Source organism: Sorex fumeus, unplaced genomic scaffold (assembly GCF_029834395.1).
Source record: "Sorex fumeus unplaced genomic scaffold, SorFum_2.1 ptg000002l, whole genome shotgun sequence".
NCBI classification, from domain to species: domain Eukaryota; kingdom Metazoa; phylum Chordata; class Mammalia; order Eulipotyphla; family Soricidae; genus Sorex; species Sorex fumeus.
The window spans coordinates 10,853,790-10,874,196 of NW_026606059.1; the positions used below are offsets into that span (position 1 = coordinate 10,853,790).

The 20,407-nt window shown below is 40.0% G+C and overlaps 1 protein-coding gene across 1 annotated transcript in view; it reads right to left on the reverse strand.

Moving 5' to 3' along the window:
* Nucleotides 1-20,407, reverse strand: part of NECAB1 (N-terminal EF-hand calcium binding protein 1) — a 202,104-nt gene that overhangs the window by 148,170 nt on the left and 33,527 nt on the right. The window contains exon 3 of the mRNA XM_056137282.1: nucleotides 14,096-14,204. Coding sequence (XP_055993257.1) covers nucleotides 14,096-14,204 — 109 coding nt within the window. The remainder of the gene's footprint in view (nucleotides 1-14,095; nucleotides 14,205-20,407) is intronic.

Below are 20,407 nucleotides of genomic sequence, written 5' to 3' on the forward strand. Positions count from 1 at the left end.
TCACACCTGTTCAAATACACAAGTCAGGTAATTATTTCTTTAAGTCCACTTGTACTTCTATCTTTCACAACCTAAAGTCAAGGCTTACATTATCTTCAGCCCTGCTTTAATTTCTGGCCAAGTTAAACCCAGGAGAAACTAAGGAAAATTCTGTTGAAAGACTATTATTTTCTCCCGCCTTAGATTTACAGCCTCTGTGTCTCCATTCAGCGTGTAAATATTCTAACTTCAATCGTTGGCCACAGGTGTCAGCTAATTCTCTCTGGAAAGCAGCATATTCCTTTGGACCTTTGCTTAGGGAAGCTTTGCAATGCCTGGATACTGTGTAATTTTTACAGCTAAACCTTGCTCATGGAGCTAAAACACATACTCCGTCTAGACTGTTTTCTTGTCTGGTTTGCTGATGGTCAGTTAGCTTTGTCAGATTATGCACAGCACTCTGTTGGCAAAACTCCTTCACCTAAGTTATTGCTAAAACTCAACCCTAAGTTATTGCTCAAACTTAACCCTGGCACATTCTTTTGCCCAGTGCAGTTAAGTCTGCTATACTCTAGTACAGTGCTTCTCAACTGGGCCCATGCAAACCACTGTGAGTATTTGGGATATCCCGAGGAGGACCCATGGGACAAAACATAGCTAGGGGGCCACATTTTGGAACTAAAGGGCTAACCAGAGCAGGACAGGAGCACCACAAGAAGGAAATAAGCTTGGAAGGAGGCCACAGTTGGAAAATGGTGGAGAAACACTGCTTTAGACTTCAATTTCCACTTCACTCTCTCGACATTTAGCTCTACCACATTTCTTCATCTTTTCTGAGTTTTGACTCTGTACCTCAAAGTCATGCCCTGCCTACCTGGAGCTGTGACCCTGCCATGTTCTCCAGGTATATATAGATCTCGGTGCTCCCTTCCTAGTCTTTTTAGTTCTAGTTGAAGATGGGACCGGTCATGTTTTTAGGTGCTCTCCTGCACGCGGATGAAACTTCTTAGTCAGTGTAGACTTGCTTTGCTCTCTTCAGACCAACTTACTCATTTGTTAAGTATCAATTCTGCTTTATTTTTCCAACTGTCAATAAAATGTATTTATTTGTTGCTGGGGACATAGGTAGTCTATGGTTTACGGTGCTTGCCTTGCGCAAAGTCAATCCCAGTTTGATTTCCAGCACCACAACATACGGACCCCAGAATACCACAAGTAGCCAACCCTGAGTAAAGAAACAGGAAGAAGTTCTTGAGCACTGTTGGGTGTGGCCGTCAAAAGCAGACATAATATCTTTATTTAAGCACACCAGTGGATAATTGAATACGAGGAAGACTATCAACAAAATTATCATGCTTTAGAATATAAATGGCATACAGAAACATAAGGTAAACAGCATTTTTTACTTAAAAAAAACATATGGGATGCACCCTTTAAAATCATCATTCTCCAACTATTGTAGGGTTTTATCTCATTAAGAGTGCATAAGAGCTCCCTTCAAATATTGGAAAGACTTTTGCTAAAAAATTCGTATCCAGAATGATTCCAAGAAGCAGAACTAAAGAAAAAATAAGTAGATATTTAGGGAGAAGTTTTTTGTTTAGTTTAATAAGATGGTTTTTAGGCTTTCAGAACTGGCCAAGATGGACTGTGCTCTTTTAGTCGGTGGAGATATTTCTGTCATTTTCATGAGTTTCAGTTATTTAGCAAGTGCTTGGTTGAAATTAATGGTTAGCACTTAACAAAAAATATTTTAGTCTAGAAAAAAAATACTTGACCTAAAGACATTAGTTGCCCATCTCTAGTCACAGCTCAATTTGTAGACCCTGAAAACTTTCCTGCCTATTCTCTTTCTGACCTAAGAGCAAAATATCCATCTGTTCTACCATTTGGTCTATCTTGACAATCTGGAACTCTACAGTATAGTACACTGAGATTCATTTTAGTCTTTAGAGGATATTTCCCTCTGTCCTTGTATGGGATGATACTTGGGGAATTATGGTGACTTACTCATGTTTTTCTCTAACTAAAAATTAGGAACACTTTTGATGAACCATGGAAGCTTTCTCTTTAGTGAGCAATCTTTCCTCTGTTATCTGTGTGATTGATTTCAATTTGTAAGGTATCAAAGTTTTGTGTTTAATTTCATTTATTCTGGATGTTTAAAAACTCAAAATTAAATGTGGGATCCATATTCTTTTCTAAGTAGCTTTTTTTTTACAAAACTAAAGAAAAATATTTTTATTTGTTTTGCTTTTATTTTTATTTTTTTTAAATTTATTTATTGAATCACCGTGAGAAAAGTTACAAAGCTTTCAGGTTTAAGTCTCGGTCATACAATGATCAAATACCCCTCCCCTCACCAGTAATTATTTTTCATCACCAAGAACCCCAATATAGCCCCCCCTTCACACCCCTCCCAATGCCTGTGAGGCAGATGATTTTTACTTAACTCTCTCTCTACTTTGATTACATTCATTATTTCAACAAAAGATGCAACATTATTGTTTGGAATTTCCCCCCCCCCCCCAACAATCAGAACTGCTGAAAAGGCATTGTGAAATAATTTGTTTTCTATTAGTGGTTATGAAAACCATATGATGTTGTGTGGCTGCTATCGTGCCTGTGTGATTTTGGATTTCTGATATTTTACTAATTAGAAAAATATTTTTAAAATATGTAATGAAATGAGCTTTCTTTTGGCTAACTCACTCTTTTCCAGGAAATTCCCAGAAAAGTCAATACAAGGGAAGCTGGAGATAGGTTTACAATATAGGTTCTCAAGAGTACATTTGAATATACAAGAAAGGTGATCACTGTATCACTGTCATCCTGTTGTTCCTCGATTGCCTTGAACAGTGCCCAGTAATGTCTCCTTCGTCCAAGCCCTGAGATTTTAAAAAGTGCCACATTCGAGGCTCTTTCAGGGTCAGGAGAATGAGACCCATCATTGTTACTGGTTTTTGGCATATTGAATACGCCACGGGGAGTTTGCCAGACTCTGCTGTGTGGGCAGGATACTTTTGGTAGCCTACCAGGAAGAAAGGAAGAAAGGTGATATTGTAGACATAAAAAGAATGGGTACAGCTAAGAAAGAAATGTCTCACAAACGTGCCTATGGCAAAACAGGAAGTTGATGATGTTACGCACCATGCTGCTTACCATTGTTGTTGTAAGTGAACAAGTAGAGGGCAAGAATCTTTTTTTTAACTTAAATCACCATGAGATATAGTTACAAACTTTTAATGATTACATTTCAGTCATACAATGATTGAGCAACCGTCTCTCCACCATGCAAGCAGAGTATCATGCTAAGTGAAATGAGTCAGAAAGAGAGGGACAGACATAGAAAGAATGCACACATTTGTGGAATATAAAGTAACATAATATGAGACTAACACCCAAGTACAGTAGAGATAAGGGCCAGGAGGATCACTCCATGGTCTGGAGGATGGCCTCACATTCTGGGGGAAAGGGCAGGTGGGATGGAGAAAGAATTACTAAGTAAATGGTGGTTGGTGGGATCATTTCACTTGGGATAGGAGATATGTGCTGAAAGTAGACTAAGGACCAAACATGAGGGCAAGACTCTTAACAAGACAATTCATGTCTGAGTTCTTGAAGGAACACATGAAGTGCACTGAGTCAAGAAAACTTCCTAAAGCATGTGAAGGGAAATGATCAGAAGAAAAAGGAAATGAAAGAGAAAGGTACTTGGGTTCAACTCTAGTGCAGGCCTGTTTCACCCAGGGCAGCACAGTGAGCATCAATGGAAATGAACTGGAGTTGATGGAATCTGCTGCCTATGACAGATGTTATTACAAAACCAAAAGTCCTCTATAATCATATTTATATCAATCATATTTATATCAGCCAATATAAATATGATTGATTCCTCTACAATCATATTTATATCAGCCACTATAAATATGATTGATTATATTAAATGATGGTGTATTTCCTTTCCTCCAAAATATTTAAAAAATAAATGAAGCTGGAAGAGACATGATAAGGCTACTAAAGATAATTAGGTGCTCAGAAGTAGACTGCATGTTTTATATATATGAGGCTCTGGACTCAATCCTCAGCATATGTGCAAAACTGAACCAAAAATGAATAAATAAATAAAATTATGAGACATTATTGTTTTTAATTTTAGGAAAAGTACAGAATAAAGACCTCAATATTTAAAATGAGATGACAAACGAATTGGAAAACCATGAGGTTCATAAGGACATCAGACTAAAAGATTATAATTGGTTACTCAAAGATAAGTCCTGAGGCACTTAATCTATGACAAGGTAGCTGGGTGTATGAAGTGGAGACTGGAAAGTCTCCAACAAATAATACTGGGGAAAACTAGATAACCGGTTACAAAATAATAAAACTGGATCTATAGTTTATACCATACTCAATTATTAATTCAAAGGGAATCAATCAACTAGATATTAGACCAGAAATAATGAAATACATTGAGGAAAATGTAGACCTCTCTAGAATCTGAACCTAATAAAACATATTGAGATAAACCTTACAACTCTCTAAGATCTGAACCTCAAAGGCATTTTCAATGACTTAATTCCACTAGCAATGATAAAGAAACAAAACAAAGAAAGCAAGTAGAACTATATGAAATTCAAAAGTTTTTGCATGGCAAACAAAAGAAACTCAGTCTAAAGTAAAAGGAAACTCTACCATCTGGGAGAAATATTTGCACATAGTATATCAGGTAAAGGATAAATATTCCAAATGTATAAAGAACTTACAAAGTTCAGTAACAACAACAACAAACTCAAATCCCATCAAAAATGGGAAAGGAGATGAACAGATATTTCCCTGAAGACACAAGGATGATCGGTAAGTACATGAAAGAGTGTCACTTATTAAGGAAATAAAAATTAGATCAACAATAAGATGTTACCTCACACCAGTGAGAAACACCTATATATAAAAAAACCCAAAACAGCCAGTGCTGGTAAGAATGTGGCAAAAAAAGGATTCTTCATTCACTATTGGTGGAAATGTTATCTGGTCCAGTCTCTATGGAAAACAATATGGAAATTTTTCAAAAATTTAAGACTGGAATTGAATATGACTCAGCTATCCCTCTTATAGGCATCTAGAACACATTCAAAATGCAAAATAATTAATTTATAAATATATATGTACACCTATGTTCATTGCATCACTTGTCCAATAGTTGGGATATGGAAACAACAAAAATATCTAACAAAATATCAATCAAAAAAGAAATTGTGGTATATATACACAATGAAACACTATGCAGTCACAAGAAAAATAAAATCATGTAGTTGGCAGTAACTTGGATGGAACTTATTTCATGATGAACAAAATAAGCCAGACACAGAAGGACAAATAACCTCTCATCTGTTGTATATAGGGAAACAAAGTAGGAGTTGTTTTACATTTGATAATTGTTTTAAAATGATCAAATTAAATTGATAAATTAATTATCAATTATTCAATTGATAATAAGCCGCTTGGGCACTGGCTTACAGAGCTGAGAATATCAGGTTGTAGAAGAAGTGGCTGAGTTGGGGGTGGGGTAGGGGGAGGCCGGGGGAAGATGAAGCAGGTTGGACGTAACACAAGAGCATAGATAGAGGGTCCAAAGCACATTGGTGTGGTAAAATGAGGTAAGAATTAGCACCAGGGGCTGGAGCAATAGCACAGCAGTGGGGCGTTTGCCTTGCATGTAGCCGACCCAGGTTCGATTCCCAGCATCCCATATTGTCCCCTGAGCACTGCCAGGAGTAATTCCTGAGTGCAGAGCCAGGAGTAACCCCTGTGCATCACTGGGTGTGACCCAAAAAGAAAAAAAAGAATTAGCACCAATCTATAACTTTCAACCCACAAACGGTGGGAGGAAGGGTGGAGGGAAGGAATACTGAACCTGAGAAGACATAAGCCCTTGGATGGCAGGAATGTGCAGTAACCTTATATATCAATACTACAAACATAAGCACTATTGTAATCTTATGACTTAAACTGTAATAAAACTGTGTAAATAAGTATTTTAAAAGAAACTATAAAAATATGACCTCTGAACAGTTGTATAACTTTAGCTGCTTTTCTTTCTGGTTATTTTAGAGGAAATAATTTACTGAGTTTTGATATTCAGAATACTTGAAATGTTCACCTTGGCATTACTGGAACAGCTTTAATTGTGTTTTATAATAATATTTATTTCTCATCATCATAAATTAAAAGGTAAAGGTAAAGGCCCTCCCGTTGATCGTCGATTTGCTCGAGCGGGCCCAGTAATGTCTCCATTGGAGACTTTGTTGTTACTGTGTTTGGCATATCGAATACTCTCGGTAGCTTGCCGGGCTCTCCGAGAGGGGCGGAGGAATCGAACTCGGGTCGGCCATGTTGGCCGCTTGTAAGGCGAACGCCCTACCCGCTGTGCTATCGCTCCAGCCCCATAAATTAAAATTTAAGAATATTTTTATGAGGAGAAATTTTGATAGGCAAAAAATATTCTCACTATATTTTCTTCTTTTACAAAGATTACCAGTGTGTGTGTTACTTTTCAAATTTGACAATGCATGATCCTCCAAACATTAACAAGTGTACCCTCCTTGAAAAAACAAACATGGCAAAATTCACAGTTATAACAAAGAGACCTGAATTTATATAGAAAGGAGGAAGGAACTTATATAATATTGTGTTCGAATATCTTTTTGCAAGGCAGAGAATCTTATTCAATTAAACAAAAAAATTCAGAGCTCTGGAAGATAATGACTTCATGACTCTATGGCTAAATTAAGTCACCAGATGTTAGGCCACCAGAGCAGCCTGGCTGGCCTCAGAGAATATTCTAGGTTCCTGACACTTGTGCTTCTCTGTGAGCATGAGACAAGTCCGCCTTGTCAGCCCCTGTTTGAAGTGACTTTGAAGTGACTTTGAAGTGACTCCTCCCGGCCACACCATTGCCTGAATCCAGTCAGAGTGTTGGGATACTGAGTATATGTGGAAGTCTATTTTATCAGAAAATAAGTGGATGGTGGAAGTATATAGCAACCACTAAGATAACAAAAAAATAGACTATGCAAAGATAAAAAGTTAAAACTGCATAAAATTAAACTGAAATTTCTATACCAGTGTCTGAATTAACATCCTTTAAAGATCAAAGACTTAATCACTTAATCACTTAATCACTTAACTTCCCGTTAGTCCTCGATTTGCTCGAGCGGGCGCCAGTAACGTCTCCATTTGTCCCTGTCGCGTGCTAGTGTAGCCCAATGGCATCTGTTCGCTGCGGGAACATGAAGGGCCTCAAACTGATCGTTCATGATCTTGATGAAGAAGTCTGACCATCTGGTAGGTGGGCGGCCACATGGTCTTTTGACATCCCGTGGAATCCAGTCAGTAACAGCTCTAGTCCAGCGGTCGTCTTTAAATCTCATGACGTGACCAGCCCATCTGATTTTCGACACCTTGGCAAATGAGACAGTGTCCCTGATTCTTGATCGTCGACGGATGTCAGAACTCCAGATTCTTTCTCTCATTAGAGTGAAACGTGATATTCCAAGCATAGCTCTTTCTATTCTTCTTTGGGAGACCTGAATAGTGTTCTCATCTTGTTTGCGTAGGGCCCAGGTCTCTGAGGCATATGTTAATGCAGGAAGAACAGTGGAATCAAAGAGATGTGCCCGGAGCCGAGGTTCTTCGTCCTATTAGCTATTTCTTCGACGTTCTTGAAGGCGTTCTAAGCCGCTCTCTTCCTCCTGTGCAGCTCGGGTGCCAGGTCATTTGTCATGTTGACCTCTCGACCTAGGTAGACATAGCTGTTGCATTCGGAGATGGTCGTTCCATTGAGAGCGAATGGGGCGTCAGGAACAAGGCTGTTTCTCATAAACATTGTCTTCGTAAGATTCAGCTGTAGTCCTACCTTTCCACACTCACGGTCAAAGTCGGCCAGCATTTGTGCCGCTTGGCTGATGTTTGGTGTTATTAAAACAATGTCATCAGCAAAGCGGAGGTGGTGTAGTTGTCGACCATCTATCTTCACTCCCATTCCTTCCCATTCCAGTCGTCGCATGATGTTCTCGAGGGTGGCACTGAAGAGTTTCGGTGAAATGGTATCACCCTGCTGCATCCCTCTCTTGACATCAAGGATCACTTCTTTGTAGAATGGTGAGATTCTGGTAGTGAATCCGCAATACAGCTCATGGAGGATCCTGATGTATTGGGCTTGAATGCCCTGATTGGCTAGGGCTTCAATGACCGCTTCCGTCTCAACAGAATCAAAGGCCTTCTTTAAATCAATGAACGTTAAACAGAGCGGCATCTTGAACTCCCGAGAAACCTCAAAGAGCTTGGTTATTGTGTGGATATGGTCGATGGTGTTGAATTCTTTGCGGAACCCTGCTTGCTCGCATGGTGGTCCTTCATCTAGTGTTCTGCCAATCCTATTTAGGATGACTCGAGTGAACAACTTGTAGATGACAGACAATAGGCAGATCGGGCGATAGTTGCCAATGTCATGTATGTCTCCCTTCTTGAACAGTAGTACGGTCCTGCTGGTTTTCCATTGGGACGGAACCTTGCATTCAGACAGGTAGCGAGTGAAGAGCCGAGCCAGTGTATTGATGAGTACTGACGGCAGGTTCTTCAGGTGTTCAGGTCTGACCTTGTCTGGGCCGGGTGCTGTTTGTTTCTTTACCGACGAAATGGCGTGTCAGAATTCGGAAGGGAGAATGTTGGGAACGACATGTTCATCCTGTGGAATTCGGTATGTCGGCAAGTGGACATGGCTATCGAAGAGATTTGAGTAGAAGTCATGGATAATCTTCTCCATTGCCATTCTGGAGAATGTGATGGATCCATCAGGACGTCGGAGGGCAGTCATCTTGGTCTTATAGTTGGCGAAGGACAGGCGGGCGTTACGAATACTTTTCCCGGCTTCTGCCTCATCTACCAGTACTTCTGCTCTTCTCTCTTTGAGGTCTTCCTTGATCGCATCTCTGCACTGCTTTGCGAGCTCGGACGTTAGCTTGCGGTTGCCTGAGGCATGCGCCAAACCACGCTGGTGAATTAGCTCAAGAGTTTTCGAAGATAGGCGATTTTTTGTGGCTATCTCTCTCTTGGCGTTCCTCGCACATTCATGGAGGTGCTGAACCAGTCGATCGTATTCCTCGTCAATGTTGTCAACAATGGCATCTTCCCATGTTGCCGCAATAGTACCAAAGAGTTTCCAGTTGGTGGTCATTCTGGGAGTTCTCTTTTTGAACTTTGCAGCACTTTCTCCCCGCTCTGTGAAGTAGAATTTTGCACGGAGACGGTGGTCCGATCCTGTTCGAAATTTTGGGACAACAGCGACATCAGTCAGGCAAAACCATCGATTGAATATGATGTGGTCTATTTCGTTGTGGAATCGTCCACCGGGAGACTCCCATGTCCATCGTTTAGATTCTGCCTTCTGGAACTGTGAGTTACCATGAATGGTCTTGGTCGACATGATGAACTCAGTCTCTTACCCTGTTCGTTCCATTCTAGGCCATGGGTCCCAAAGTTCTTCAGCTGATCTTCTTGGTCCTATCTTGGCATTAAAATCACCCACAATGATCTTGTAGAAGGTGTGGTCTTCTTTACAGAGCTTCTCTAGCTCCATGTAGAACTTCTCGATTTCTCTTTCATCATAATGAGATGTTGGTGCGTAAACAACGAAGATAGAAACTGCAGGCAGTGAGTCACATCTATTCAAATGTAAACGTCCGATTCCGGTTGTTAGGCATTCGAATGAATCAATGCTCTTGGCCAAGTTTGTGTTGACAAGGACACCAACGCCTCCAACACCTCTTTTATCGCATGTTCTGAGGAACAATTCTTCTCCAGTGTCGAAAACGGCATGGTGAGATTCGTGCCTTCTTGTCTCGGTCAGACCAATGATGTCGTACTTGATCATTCGCGCTTGTACCATCAGGTCCTCGATGGGTGCATCTGATGCTAGCGTACATGCATTGAAAGTACAGACGATCATTTTTGTCTTCCTTCATTGTGGCAGCCTAGGTTGGCCTTTAGATTTTGTCGGCCTCTCCTTTCTCATCCTTCTCGGTGCTGCTATGTCGGTGAAGCCTTCAGGGTCAGGTGAATGAGACCAGTTGTAGTTACTGGTTTTGGCATATCGAATACACAGCGGATAGCTTGCCAGGCTCTTCCGTGCGGGCGGAATATTCTCGGTAGCTTGCCAGTCTTTTCGAGAGGGATAGAGGCTTTTGGGGCGACCTCTAATCACCCTTGTAGGTGTTACCATATTTGAATCCTATCAAATATGGTACGACAATTCCGGAAGATGGGTATTTAGTGTCTTATGATGTGTTGTGCGGCCGCTTGCGGCCGCGCGGGTCTGGAAAACGTTCTGGAGTGTGGCGACGGCTGGGTAGTGGAAGTAGTGCCAATGACTGAATCAATATTTTTTATTGGGGGTATAGGCCGGTGGTTTGGGTCACACCTGGCAGTGCTCAGGGCTTAGACTGGCTCTGAGTTTAGGAATTACTCTTGCAGTTGGCCCATATAATGCAAGCGCCTTACGATCTACATTATCTCTCCAGCTTCTGACAGTGATCCTTTACAATGGAATTTTGGACTATAATATCTATTATAATGCAAACCCTAAATTAACTTGAACACCAGTATTTTAAGAAAACACTTATTATTGATATATATAAGCAAAAATGTGGATAAATATTATTATGTGCTTAACATATGAATCATTGCTTCAAATCATTAACATTTATGTAAACTAATATAATGCTATGCAGTCCAAGGAACTCCAACGAAAACACACACATAAAATAGTAAAATCATCAAAAAGATCTATTGAAACGATTTTTTTACTAATACCAGCAAATGCACACTTAGAAACCTCTGTCACCTAGTTCTAAACTCTCAATAATCATTCCAAATCTGGATATTGTCAAAACTTTAACAACTGTGATTAGCACATATGACAGTATTAGCATTTGAATGTCAACGCCTGAACCTCAAAGGACGATTCTGATCTTTATTTTTCTCACTCAAGTCTCATTTCTCAGGAAGTGACAATAGGACCTTTCTTCCTTTCTTCCCTACAGAAACAGCATTGCCCAGCAGTCATTTATGGATTAGCTACAATTTGTTCTTTTTTTCTATCTTCGTGCCCTTAAAATTATCCTTCGGCAGAGTCACAATAATATGCAAAGACATTCCTCAGTTTCTCATGGTTTTCTAGGTGCCAACATTGTACTTTTGCAATCTCAGGATGAAAATCGCTTCCTTTTCATTCTTCTCTCCAGATTAGTCTTTCCCCTCCTTTCTGATGCATCACCATTAAGATAAAGTTACAAAGTTGTTCAGGATTGGGGTTCAGTCATACAATGTTCCAACACCCATCCTTTCACTAGTGCATATTTCCCACCACCAACACCAATGTCCTCAGTTTTCCCTCCTGCCACCCCCAGCCTGCCTCTCTATGGCAGACACCTCTCTCCCTCTCTCTTTCCCTCTCTCTCTGTCTCTCTCTGTCTGTGTCTGTCTGTCTGTCTGTCTCTCTCTCTCTCTCTATCCCACTTTCCTTTTAGACGTTTCGGTTTACATTAGAGGAAATGAAAGCTTATCAGGTTATCATGCATATCAGTTTATTACCTCCTTTCTGCACTCAGTTCCTGTGTAGAGTGGTCATTTCCAACTACCAACTACCATTGTCCTCTTGGCGCCCATCTGTCCTAACTGCCCTCCCCCACCCACCCAACCCTACCTGTGGAAAACTTCCAACCATGGACCTCCTGACCCTCATTTCCACTGTCTTTTGGTATTAATTTCATACAACATTTTTTTCATATCCCACAAATGATTGCAATCATTTTCTGTCTGTCACTCTCCCTCTGACTCATTTCACTCAGCATCATACTTTCCATGTCCAAATTTCATTCCATTCCTTCATTTTCCCTTGAGCTGTTCAGGTACATTGTGTTGATGTACCATAGTTTCTTTATCCAGATGAGTTTTTCACTCGGGTAATGAGAACATACTTCCTGCGCCCATTCACCTCCAGCTTCCAGAGTTTGTCTTGTATTTTCTCCTCTGATTGGAAAACTCTTCCATCCATTCCTTGACTCAGTCAATTATAACTCACCTGCCCAAGGAATATTCCTTGAGCCAACCATACCAAAGCCTAGCCCTTAGTCATTCTAACATTCTAGGCATCCATCAAATCAGAGCTTTTATCTATTTGAGTGAAATGCCAGTTACTGTATCTATTTCTCTATACACTAAACACTGCTTCCACAATGTATTGCCAGCCCCCACCAGAGGTGAGCCATGTTAGGATTTATTGGATAGAATAAGGGCTGGAGCGATAGCACAGCGGTAGGGCGTTTGCCTTGCATGCAGCCAACATGGCCGACCCGAGTTCGATTCCTCCGCCCCTCTCGGAGAGCCCGGCAAGCTACCGAGAGTATCTCGCCCACGCGGCAGAGCCTGGCAAGCTCCCCGTGACGTATTCAATATGCCAAACACAGTAACAACAAAATCTCCAATGGAGACGTTACTGGGCCCGCTCGAGCAAATCGATGATCAACAGGAGGGCCTTTACTTTACTTACTTTACTTAAGGACTTCTGATGCTCTTTTCTGCACGTATCTTTTTTAAAAATGTATTTAAACACCATGGTTTTCAAAATTGTTCATGATACAGTTATTACAGACTTTTGATGTTCCAGCACCAATCCCACCACCTGAGCGACCTTCCCTCCACCATGTCTGCATTCCCCTCCACCCCCGTACCTGCCTTCTGAGCAGTACACAATAAATGCTCAACTAAAGACAAACAACTTATTAATCCTCAGACAAAGACTTCACAATCTCGTGGTGAGATATAACAATTTTCACAAATTTTCTTTTACTGAGTATTTTTGGTTTTTTGGTTTTTGCTTTTTGGGTCATACCCGACAATGCTCAGGGCTGACTCCTGGCTCTGCACTCAGGAATCACTCCTGGCAGTGCTCAGGGAACCATATGGGATGCTGGGAATCGGACCTAGGTCGACCGCATGCAAGGCAAACATCCTACCCACTGTGCTATTGCTCCAGCCCCTTTACTGAGTATTTTTGATTATTCATTTCACCCTTTGATTATAACAAGCAACATAAAGCAAATTATCTTGCTAGTATCTTTTCCGACAACAAAAGTCACTGGCCACTGCAGAAGAGATGGGAAACCCCAATAACAGTCAAATTCACAATCTGATTTTTTTAATTGACAGCTGCTTGAGTAAAGTGAACTTAATCTTTAAATTTGTCTTATTATTTTGCCTCAAGAAAACGTCGGTGCATAGATAGTCCAAGAACATTTTCTTGGGGTGCTGGCTAACACACTGAAGCCATCTCAAAAATTGCCTGAAGCAAGACAGTGAATTTTAAGCAAGAGTCAAGCTGACAGGTCTCAAATTAAGGTTGAAATGGTGTATTTTCACATTAAAATTCTGTAAACACAGCCAACACAAATAATGTGATTTGGATCAATTACCCAAATCAAGCATCATCTTTCTGCTGTTCAATATACACAATTTCTCATTATTTTACTTATTTAAGTTGCAGGAGAATATAATAGAAGCTTTATAAATCTTATACTACTGCAAAGAGGAGATCTGCATGCATAACATAAATAAATCAGATCCCTGTATGCACTGGTAGTTTAGAGAAAATTCTACATCCTGCATTGTCTACAGTTCTCAGGTAACAGTGACTGAGACTTCAGCACATCTGAATTGTCCAGATAAGAGTTGCAATTCTTCATTCCACTTTAGTAATTCAAGTATGAACTGAGGACAATTTTTTTAAGTGAAACAATCTGATCTAAAACCTAGGAAACAGGATAAAATTCTTCTCTTTTGATAAGGAAGAGACTTAGAATTACATATAATTTATGCTTTTGTTTTATCTGAAATTATTTTAGAAGAAATTTCTATAGAAGGTAATTTTTAATTCCATATTCAGTTTTTCAAATTATTAAAGAAGGGGAATTTCAGAACTCTCTTCTTTCTCTTCTTTATTGCTCTATATTTATTCCAGTCTACCTAATTCGCAAATCCAAATGCTGAAAAAGTTCCTTACTTGGTGTTGTGGGTATCGATGGTATGAAAGAGCTCGTGTAATTCTTCTCCACTTAGAACACCATCTGCAAAATATGCTTTGAATTCCTCAAAGGACAATTTTCCATCATCTGAAATTGCATAAGCAGAAAAGAAGCAAATCATTTTAACACTGCACATTATTTTATCTTTTACTCTTTAAAAAAAAATCTTTGCTTATATATTTGTGCAGGTTGACTTGAGTACACATATATTCAAAATTAGAACAATTCAAGGTATTAAAGAAAACAAATAATCTAACATATCTTCATAGTTAGGAGATTTTGAATATGTACACTTAGTAAAATGTCTAGATGGTTTTGAATATTTTGGGTTCTTCCTTATCACAAGGTATGACAAACAACTAATAAGCAACTTAACTGGCCGTACCAAAAATATATTTATACAATCGATAAAAGTCCAAGAAAGATGCAATTACTTAAAGGTTTGCTTCCATATACAGGGTCTCAAAGATTGCAGAACATTAGGTATATATTGATCAAGCAGATTACAGCATGTGGGATTGCTAACACACTTCAGCAAACTGGACATATTCCTTTACTGTTTAAACAAATGAATACCTCTGCTGCAATGCAAACACCCTAACAATTATACTATTACCTTGACTCAATTCTAATTTTTTAAAGCATAAAGCCTTCTGAGAGTTTTAGATTTTCATTTCACTATTAAACTTAATAGGTATCTTAAACCAAATGTCCAACTAATTCCTGCTAAGAGTTAACTGGGTAGATTGATGCATAACATAACCGGTCTTAACATTCTGATCTGTATCCAGCACTGAAGGAGTTACTGACACATCCCCCTAAGCCAGATCAGCTCAGCCACTCAACAGCACAGCAACTCATTACAAAATGAAGTTTAAATCAAAGGTTCATACATTGCTTAATTTTGTGTTCCTGTTTCAGTGTCATGATGCAAATGATAATTTTTAGGTTCTAAGTCCGCTCTAGGCAACTTCTCTCTGCTGCCTCTATCTCAATTGTAATAATAATAATAATAATAATAACAGTGGTATTTAGAGTCTAGGGTCAAAGAGTATAATTTAAGATAAAATCAGACAGAGGACAATTTTGTTGAGGAAAAACTCAGGCAAAACATGCAATTTGGATAGAAAAACTGCAAGCTGCCTTTTTGATAGCAAAAAATAAGATTTACTATCATAGGAGATTAGAGCTCATGAATTCTGCTATTTTGAAAGTCATGTCAGTTAAAAAGACTTAACTGTGTTGTCCTTTTCTAAAAAAATGTAAACAAGAAAATGAAGTAGAAATAAAATAATGTGATTTATTATTTTATTTAATAATAAAATAATAGTAGTAGTGCAGAACCATATTGCAACAGGATTTTTCTTCCACTCCCTTAATAAAACACAATAATAAAATGTCAACATTAAGACTAAAATCTAAAAATATTTCAAAGGAACTCTGCATTTGCTTATTTAAAAGTGCGACAGCCTAAATTGAAGATTTTCAGTAGTCCTCCATGTTGTAAAGCAGACTTGGATGTGACTGGCATGCATCACAAAGAACAAAAACAACCAGTGTTGGCATGGATGTGGAGAAAAAAGGGACCTTCATTCATTGTTGGTGCCAATTTTGAGTTCCTGTTTGAATGGGCTATTTTAGTGTCATGCCCCAAATGACTATTTTAAACATTAGCCCCATGTAACTTGCTATATATATCAAACTAAATTTGGTATATCTACTGTGTACCTCCTTTTATATAATACATATTCTTTCCAGACAGGAGAACTGGACACAAGCCAGATCTAAGTGTCTGTCAAAGAGAGAAGGAGAAAGACACTTTCATCTACATTTTTTTTAAAAAAAGGGATGAGAAAAAGTAAAATCAATCCACCATTTCCATTTCTTTCACTGTGATCTGCAACAAATGTAGTACATCCATATTTTATAGTGGAATATGTTTTCCTAGATGAATATTTCATCATTCTCCTGTGAGCTGAGTCAACAGAACTACAGTTTCATGTGGGCAGGACAGACAGGGTAAGACTTCTCCAGTTACTAGAGTGACTGAGTTCGAGCAGTAATGTACATATTACTAAATGAAAATACTGAATAATGAGTGTTCTGATGACTCTGTGGCTAAAAGCCTCGTTTTTCACTTTTCTTCTCAGAGAAACTATGGAAAAGCTAAAGGAGGTACTGAATTACATGCCTGACTGAAAGGATAGAAAGGGTATTTTCTTTTCTTTCTTTTTTTTTTTTACAGAGGTTTTTCTTTTTTTTTCCTTTTTGGTCACATCCAGTGATGCTCAGAGGTTACTCCTGGCTCTGCACTCAGAAATTATTTTTGGTGGTGCTTTGGGGGACCATATGGGATACCTAGGATCAAACTGAGGTTGGCTGTGTGCAAGGCAAACACCCTACGTGCTGTACTATCAATCCAGCCCCGGAAAAGAATTTTCAAAGTCTGTTGGGATGTCTTGTTTGCTTGTTTGGGGTACTGCACTTTATGACTGTTATTCATAGGGTGTCATACATGAAGTATTCCTGCACCACCCCCTCCATCCAGCTAATCCACTTCACACCACAATTGTCCCAGTGTCGTTCCCCCTCCTCCTTCCGGTGGTAAGCTGCCGACAGCACAAAAGTTCTCAGTTTCTATTACTATTGGACAGTAGTTAATCCCCTGTTTTGTTTCTTCATATCCCACAGATAAGAGAAATCAGTCTGTGCCTTTCCTTCTTTTTTCTAAGTTCACTTAGTATGATACTCCCAGCTCCACCCATGTGACAGTAAATTTCGTGATTTCATCTTTTCTTACAGCTGAGTAGTATTCCATTGTGTATATGTACCACACCACAGTTTCTTTCACAGTTCATCTGCTCTTGGATACTTGCGTTGTTTCCAGATTTGGGCAACTGTGAATAGTGCTGCAGTGAACACAGGAATGCAGATGTTGCTCCTAACTTGTGTTTTTGAACCCTCAGGGTAGACGCACTGAAGTGGGATTGCTAGGTCATATGGAAGCTCAATTCCTAGTATTTAAAGAAATCAATGCTGAGATGACCAATCATGTTGAGACCATTCTCCACACGCATGAAGGTACCGGCAGAGGAACAAAGGCATGTGGGTCCCGGGGCTGAGATCTCCAAGCCTGCTCGGATCGAGGCTGAGCATCCTCCACGCAGATCCTCCATCTTCCAGTAGGCAGGGGTCACACCCACCAACTACCCCCCACCCCACCCCGGTGCCGTGTAATCCCATCAACGGCCAAGACCCAGAGACTGTAAAACCCAGCTCCTAGAAGTGCATGACATCTTATTATCTCATTCTTTGGACAACCTGGCAGGCTACCAAATGTAACCTGCCCACACGGCAGAGTCTGGCAAACTCCCCGTAGTGTACCCAATATGCCAAATACCAGTAACAATGATGGGTCTCATTCTCTTCACCCTGAAAGAGCCTTGAATATGGCACTTTTTAAAATCTCAGGGCTAGGGCAAAGGAGACGTTACTGGTGCCTGCTTGAGGAAATCGATGAACAACAGGATGATCGTGATCATAATAGAATGGTGATGTACATTTTCGGTGGTGACAATACGAAAAAACGTTGGATAAAAAAATGGATAGGTTTGTAATCCACTTAGGGAATATAATCAAGAGGAACTGTGATTAACTTGGAGTGATAGAGAAATACAGGTTGGTACACACTTTCCAGTTCTGAGCAGTCAGATGGATGATGTTTTCATTCGTTGCAAGAAAGAACACAGGACTAAAAGCAGAGATTGGGCGCCCAAGATATAGACCAGGGTAAGGAGTTTGTCTTGTACATGACCAATGTCACTTGTATCCCTAACACCACAGATGGTCCCCTGAGCATCAAATAATCCCTGCCACAAATAATCCTTGGCACAGTCATTATGCCCTCTGCACAGCTGGATGTGACACCTCTTTCCCCTTAAAAAAGGTAAGGGGTGAAATAAAGAACTCACTTTCTGCTTCTTGCTCTGTCAAGACCACGAGTTGCCCCCCCCCCCCCCCCACACACACACACACACACGAGTGGCTCTCCGGCATGGCCATGGCCCCAGAGGCACATGGACCTAATTAGGAACCCAGCAGCTTTTAGAAGAAATGTGAATGGACTATGCATTAAGCTACGGTGCCGTGCTCCCCAATCCCCAGAGGGAAAGGGTGTCTGTCTCTTCTGCCTCCCCCCCCCCCCCCCCGCGCCCAGCAGCATGGTGGCTGCTGCCTTTGAGCTTATTGGACAGCCAGGTATGCACTGGGGTGACGGGGCAACTGCGGTCTCATGGAATGGGGGGTGGGTGGAACCGGCACATCCTTCCTGCCTTGCCAAGGCCATGAATTGCCCCCCCCACCCCCATGAGTGGCTCTCTGGCACGGCCATGGCCCCAGAGGCACACAAACCAATCTCGGAACTATGTGGGTTTTGGCAGAAATCCATCCAGACTAAATCAGTAAAATATCAGAAATCCAAAATCATATGGTCTTCATAACCAACAATAGAAAACAAATTATTTCACCAGACTTTTCAGCAGGCCTGACTGTTGGGGTAAAATCTTTTGTCGAAATAATGAATGTAATCAAAGTCGAGAGAGGTAAGTGGAAATCATCTGCCTCACAGGCATGGGGAGGAGTGGGATGGGGGATATATTGGGATTCTTGGTGATGGAAAACATGCACTGGTGAAGGAATGGGTGTTTGATCATTGTATGACCACGACTTAAACCTGAAAGCTTTGTAACTGTTCTCACGGTGATTTAATAAATAAATTTTTTTAAAAAAATTCAGTTTCCATCTTGCTAAAATTTGATATAGCAGTGGAATAAGGCATCAAGCAGACCAGAGGATTTTATGAGTCTAGAAAAGGAGAGGGAGGAGAGGAGAAAAAGAGGGTAGGAGAGGACAAAAGAGAAGGTGGAAGAGGCTATTTCTGGCTTCATGAACACAGAGGAACAGAGGACTTCTAGAAGTCAGTTTGTTGTCCCAGAAAAAAGGCTTAGATTGAGAAAGAAAAGGACTAGGAGTGTCAACAAAGTTCTTTACATTTCAGAGTTTGCAAATACTTTTCTGGTGCAAGAAGAAAGAGGTTAACACAACTGCACACAGGTTTCCATGCTGTAGATACTGTTTTGGAAGGATTAATTAGTGGTCTCTTGCTAAGTGAAGACAATATATAAGTTATTGTTACCTATCTTTTATCCTTGAAGAATATTGTATACAAGCAAAAATAATATTTATTATGTCTTAAAATAGAAATTTTAATTTATAGGTAATCAACTTTTGTACGTCTAAGTCTGGTGTTTCTATGGGATGGGGGAGGCCGTTTTACACTGATTTAGTTTCTTCTTCAAGTTTTATTTCCATCAATATGCCAACCTCTAAAGCGCTATATCTCAGTGCTTCTCCTCCCTCTATCACAATTTTAATTTAGTTTTTGTAAGCTTTTAAAATAATTATCCTTTCAAAACATGGCTTTTATTTCATGCATTACTTGAACATTTTGGAACACTTTGAGTAGTGCAGCTTACAAGATCAAAAACAAAACGTGATCATCATCAATTATAACAGCCAAGTCCTGGTACAAATGAACACCTGGGATGCATTACTGGGCTTCGCAGACAAAGGACAGCGCATCTTTGCACACATTTGCAAATTGTAGAGGCGGGAACAGAAATGGCACCTTCTCTCTGAAATGAAGTTCTTAGCTTCTATATTCAGAGACGTTCCAATGCGTTGTTTTTTGTTCAATTTAACAGATAAACACTTTCTGTCAAACATACAGAGCACTTTGTGCATGTCATTCCACATCACTGTGCATTAACTTCCTCATCTCTAAATAAGAGCCTCTTCCTCTTCAGGCTTTCAATACTACATGCTTCTAAACAACTCACTGATAGTATCTACATTGAAAACAAAAGCAGACCAATTCCTATCTTAGGGCATAGGTAAAGAGGAAGCACCATTTCCTTGGGCATCAGCCTGTCCTTCAGGGCAACAAAAATTGGAACAAAATGAAAGCTCTATAACTTTTCTTGGATTCATCACAGAACTGAAGTTGTATGTCAAATGACTATCTCAAATCAGTGGGGAAAAGGGCAATCTTATTCACCAGTGGTTAATCCAGAGCAAAAGTAACCAGAGTCATGAGGCGATATGAACACGGAAATACTAATTTTGATAAGTTGCTAGAAGCTGAAGTTTCCATGAGCGGGAAAAGCTAAGAGAGAGAGAGAGAGACAGACAGACAGAGAGAGAGAGAGAGAATAGAAAAAATACTAGAAAAT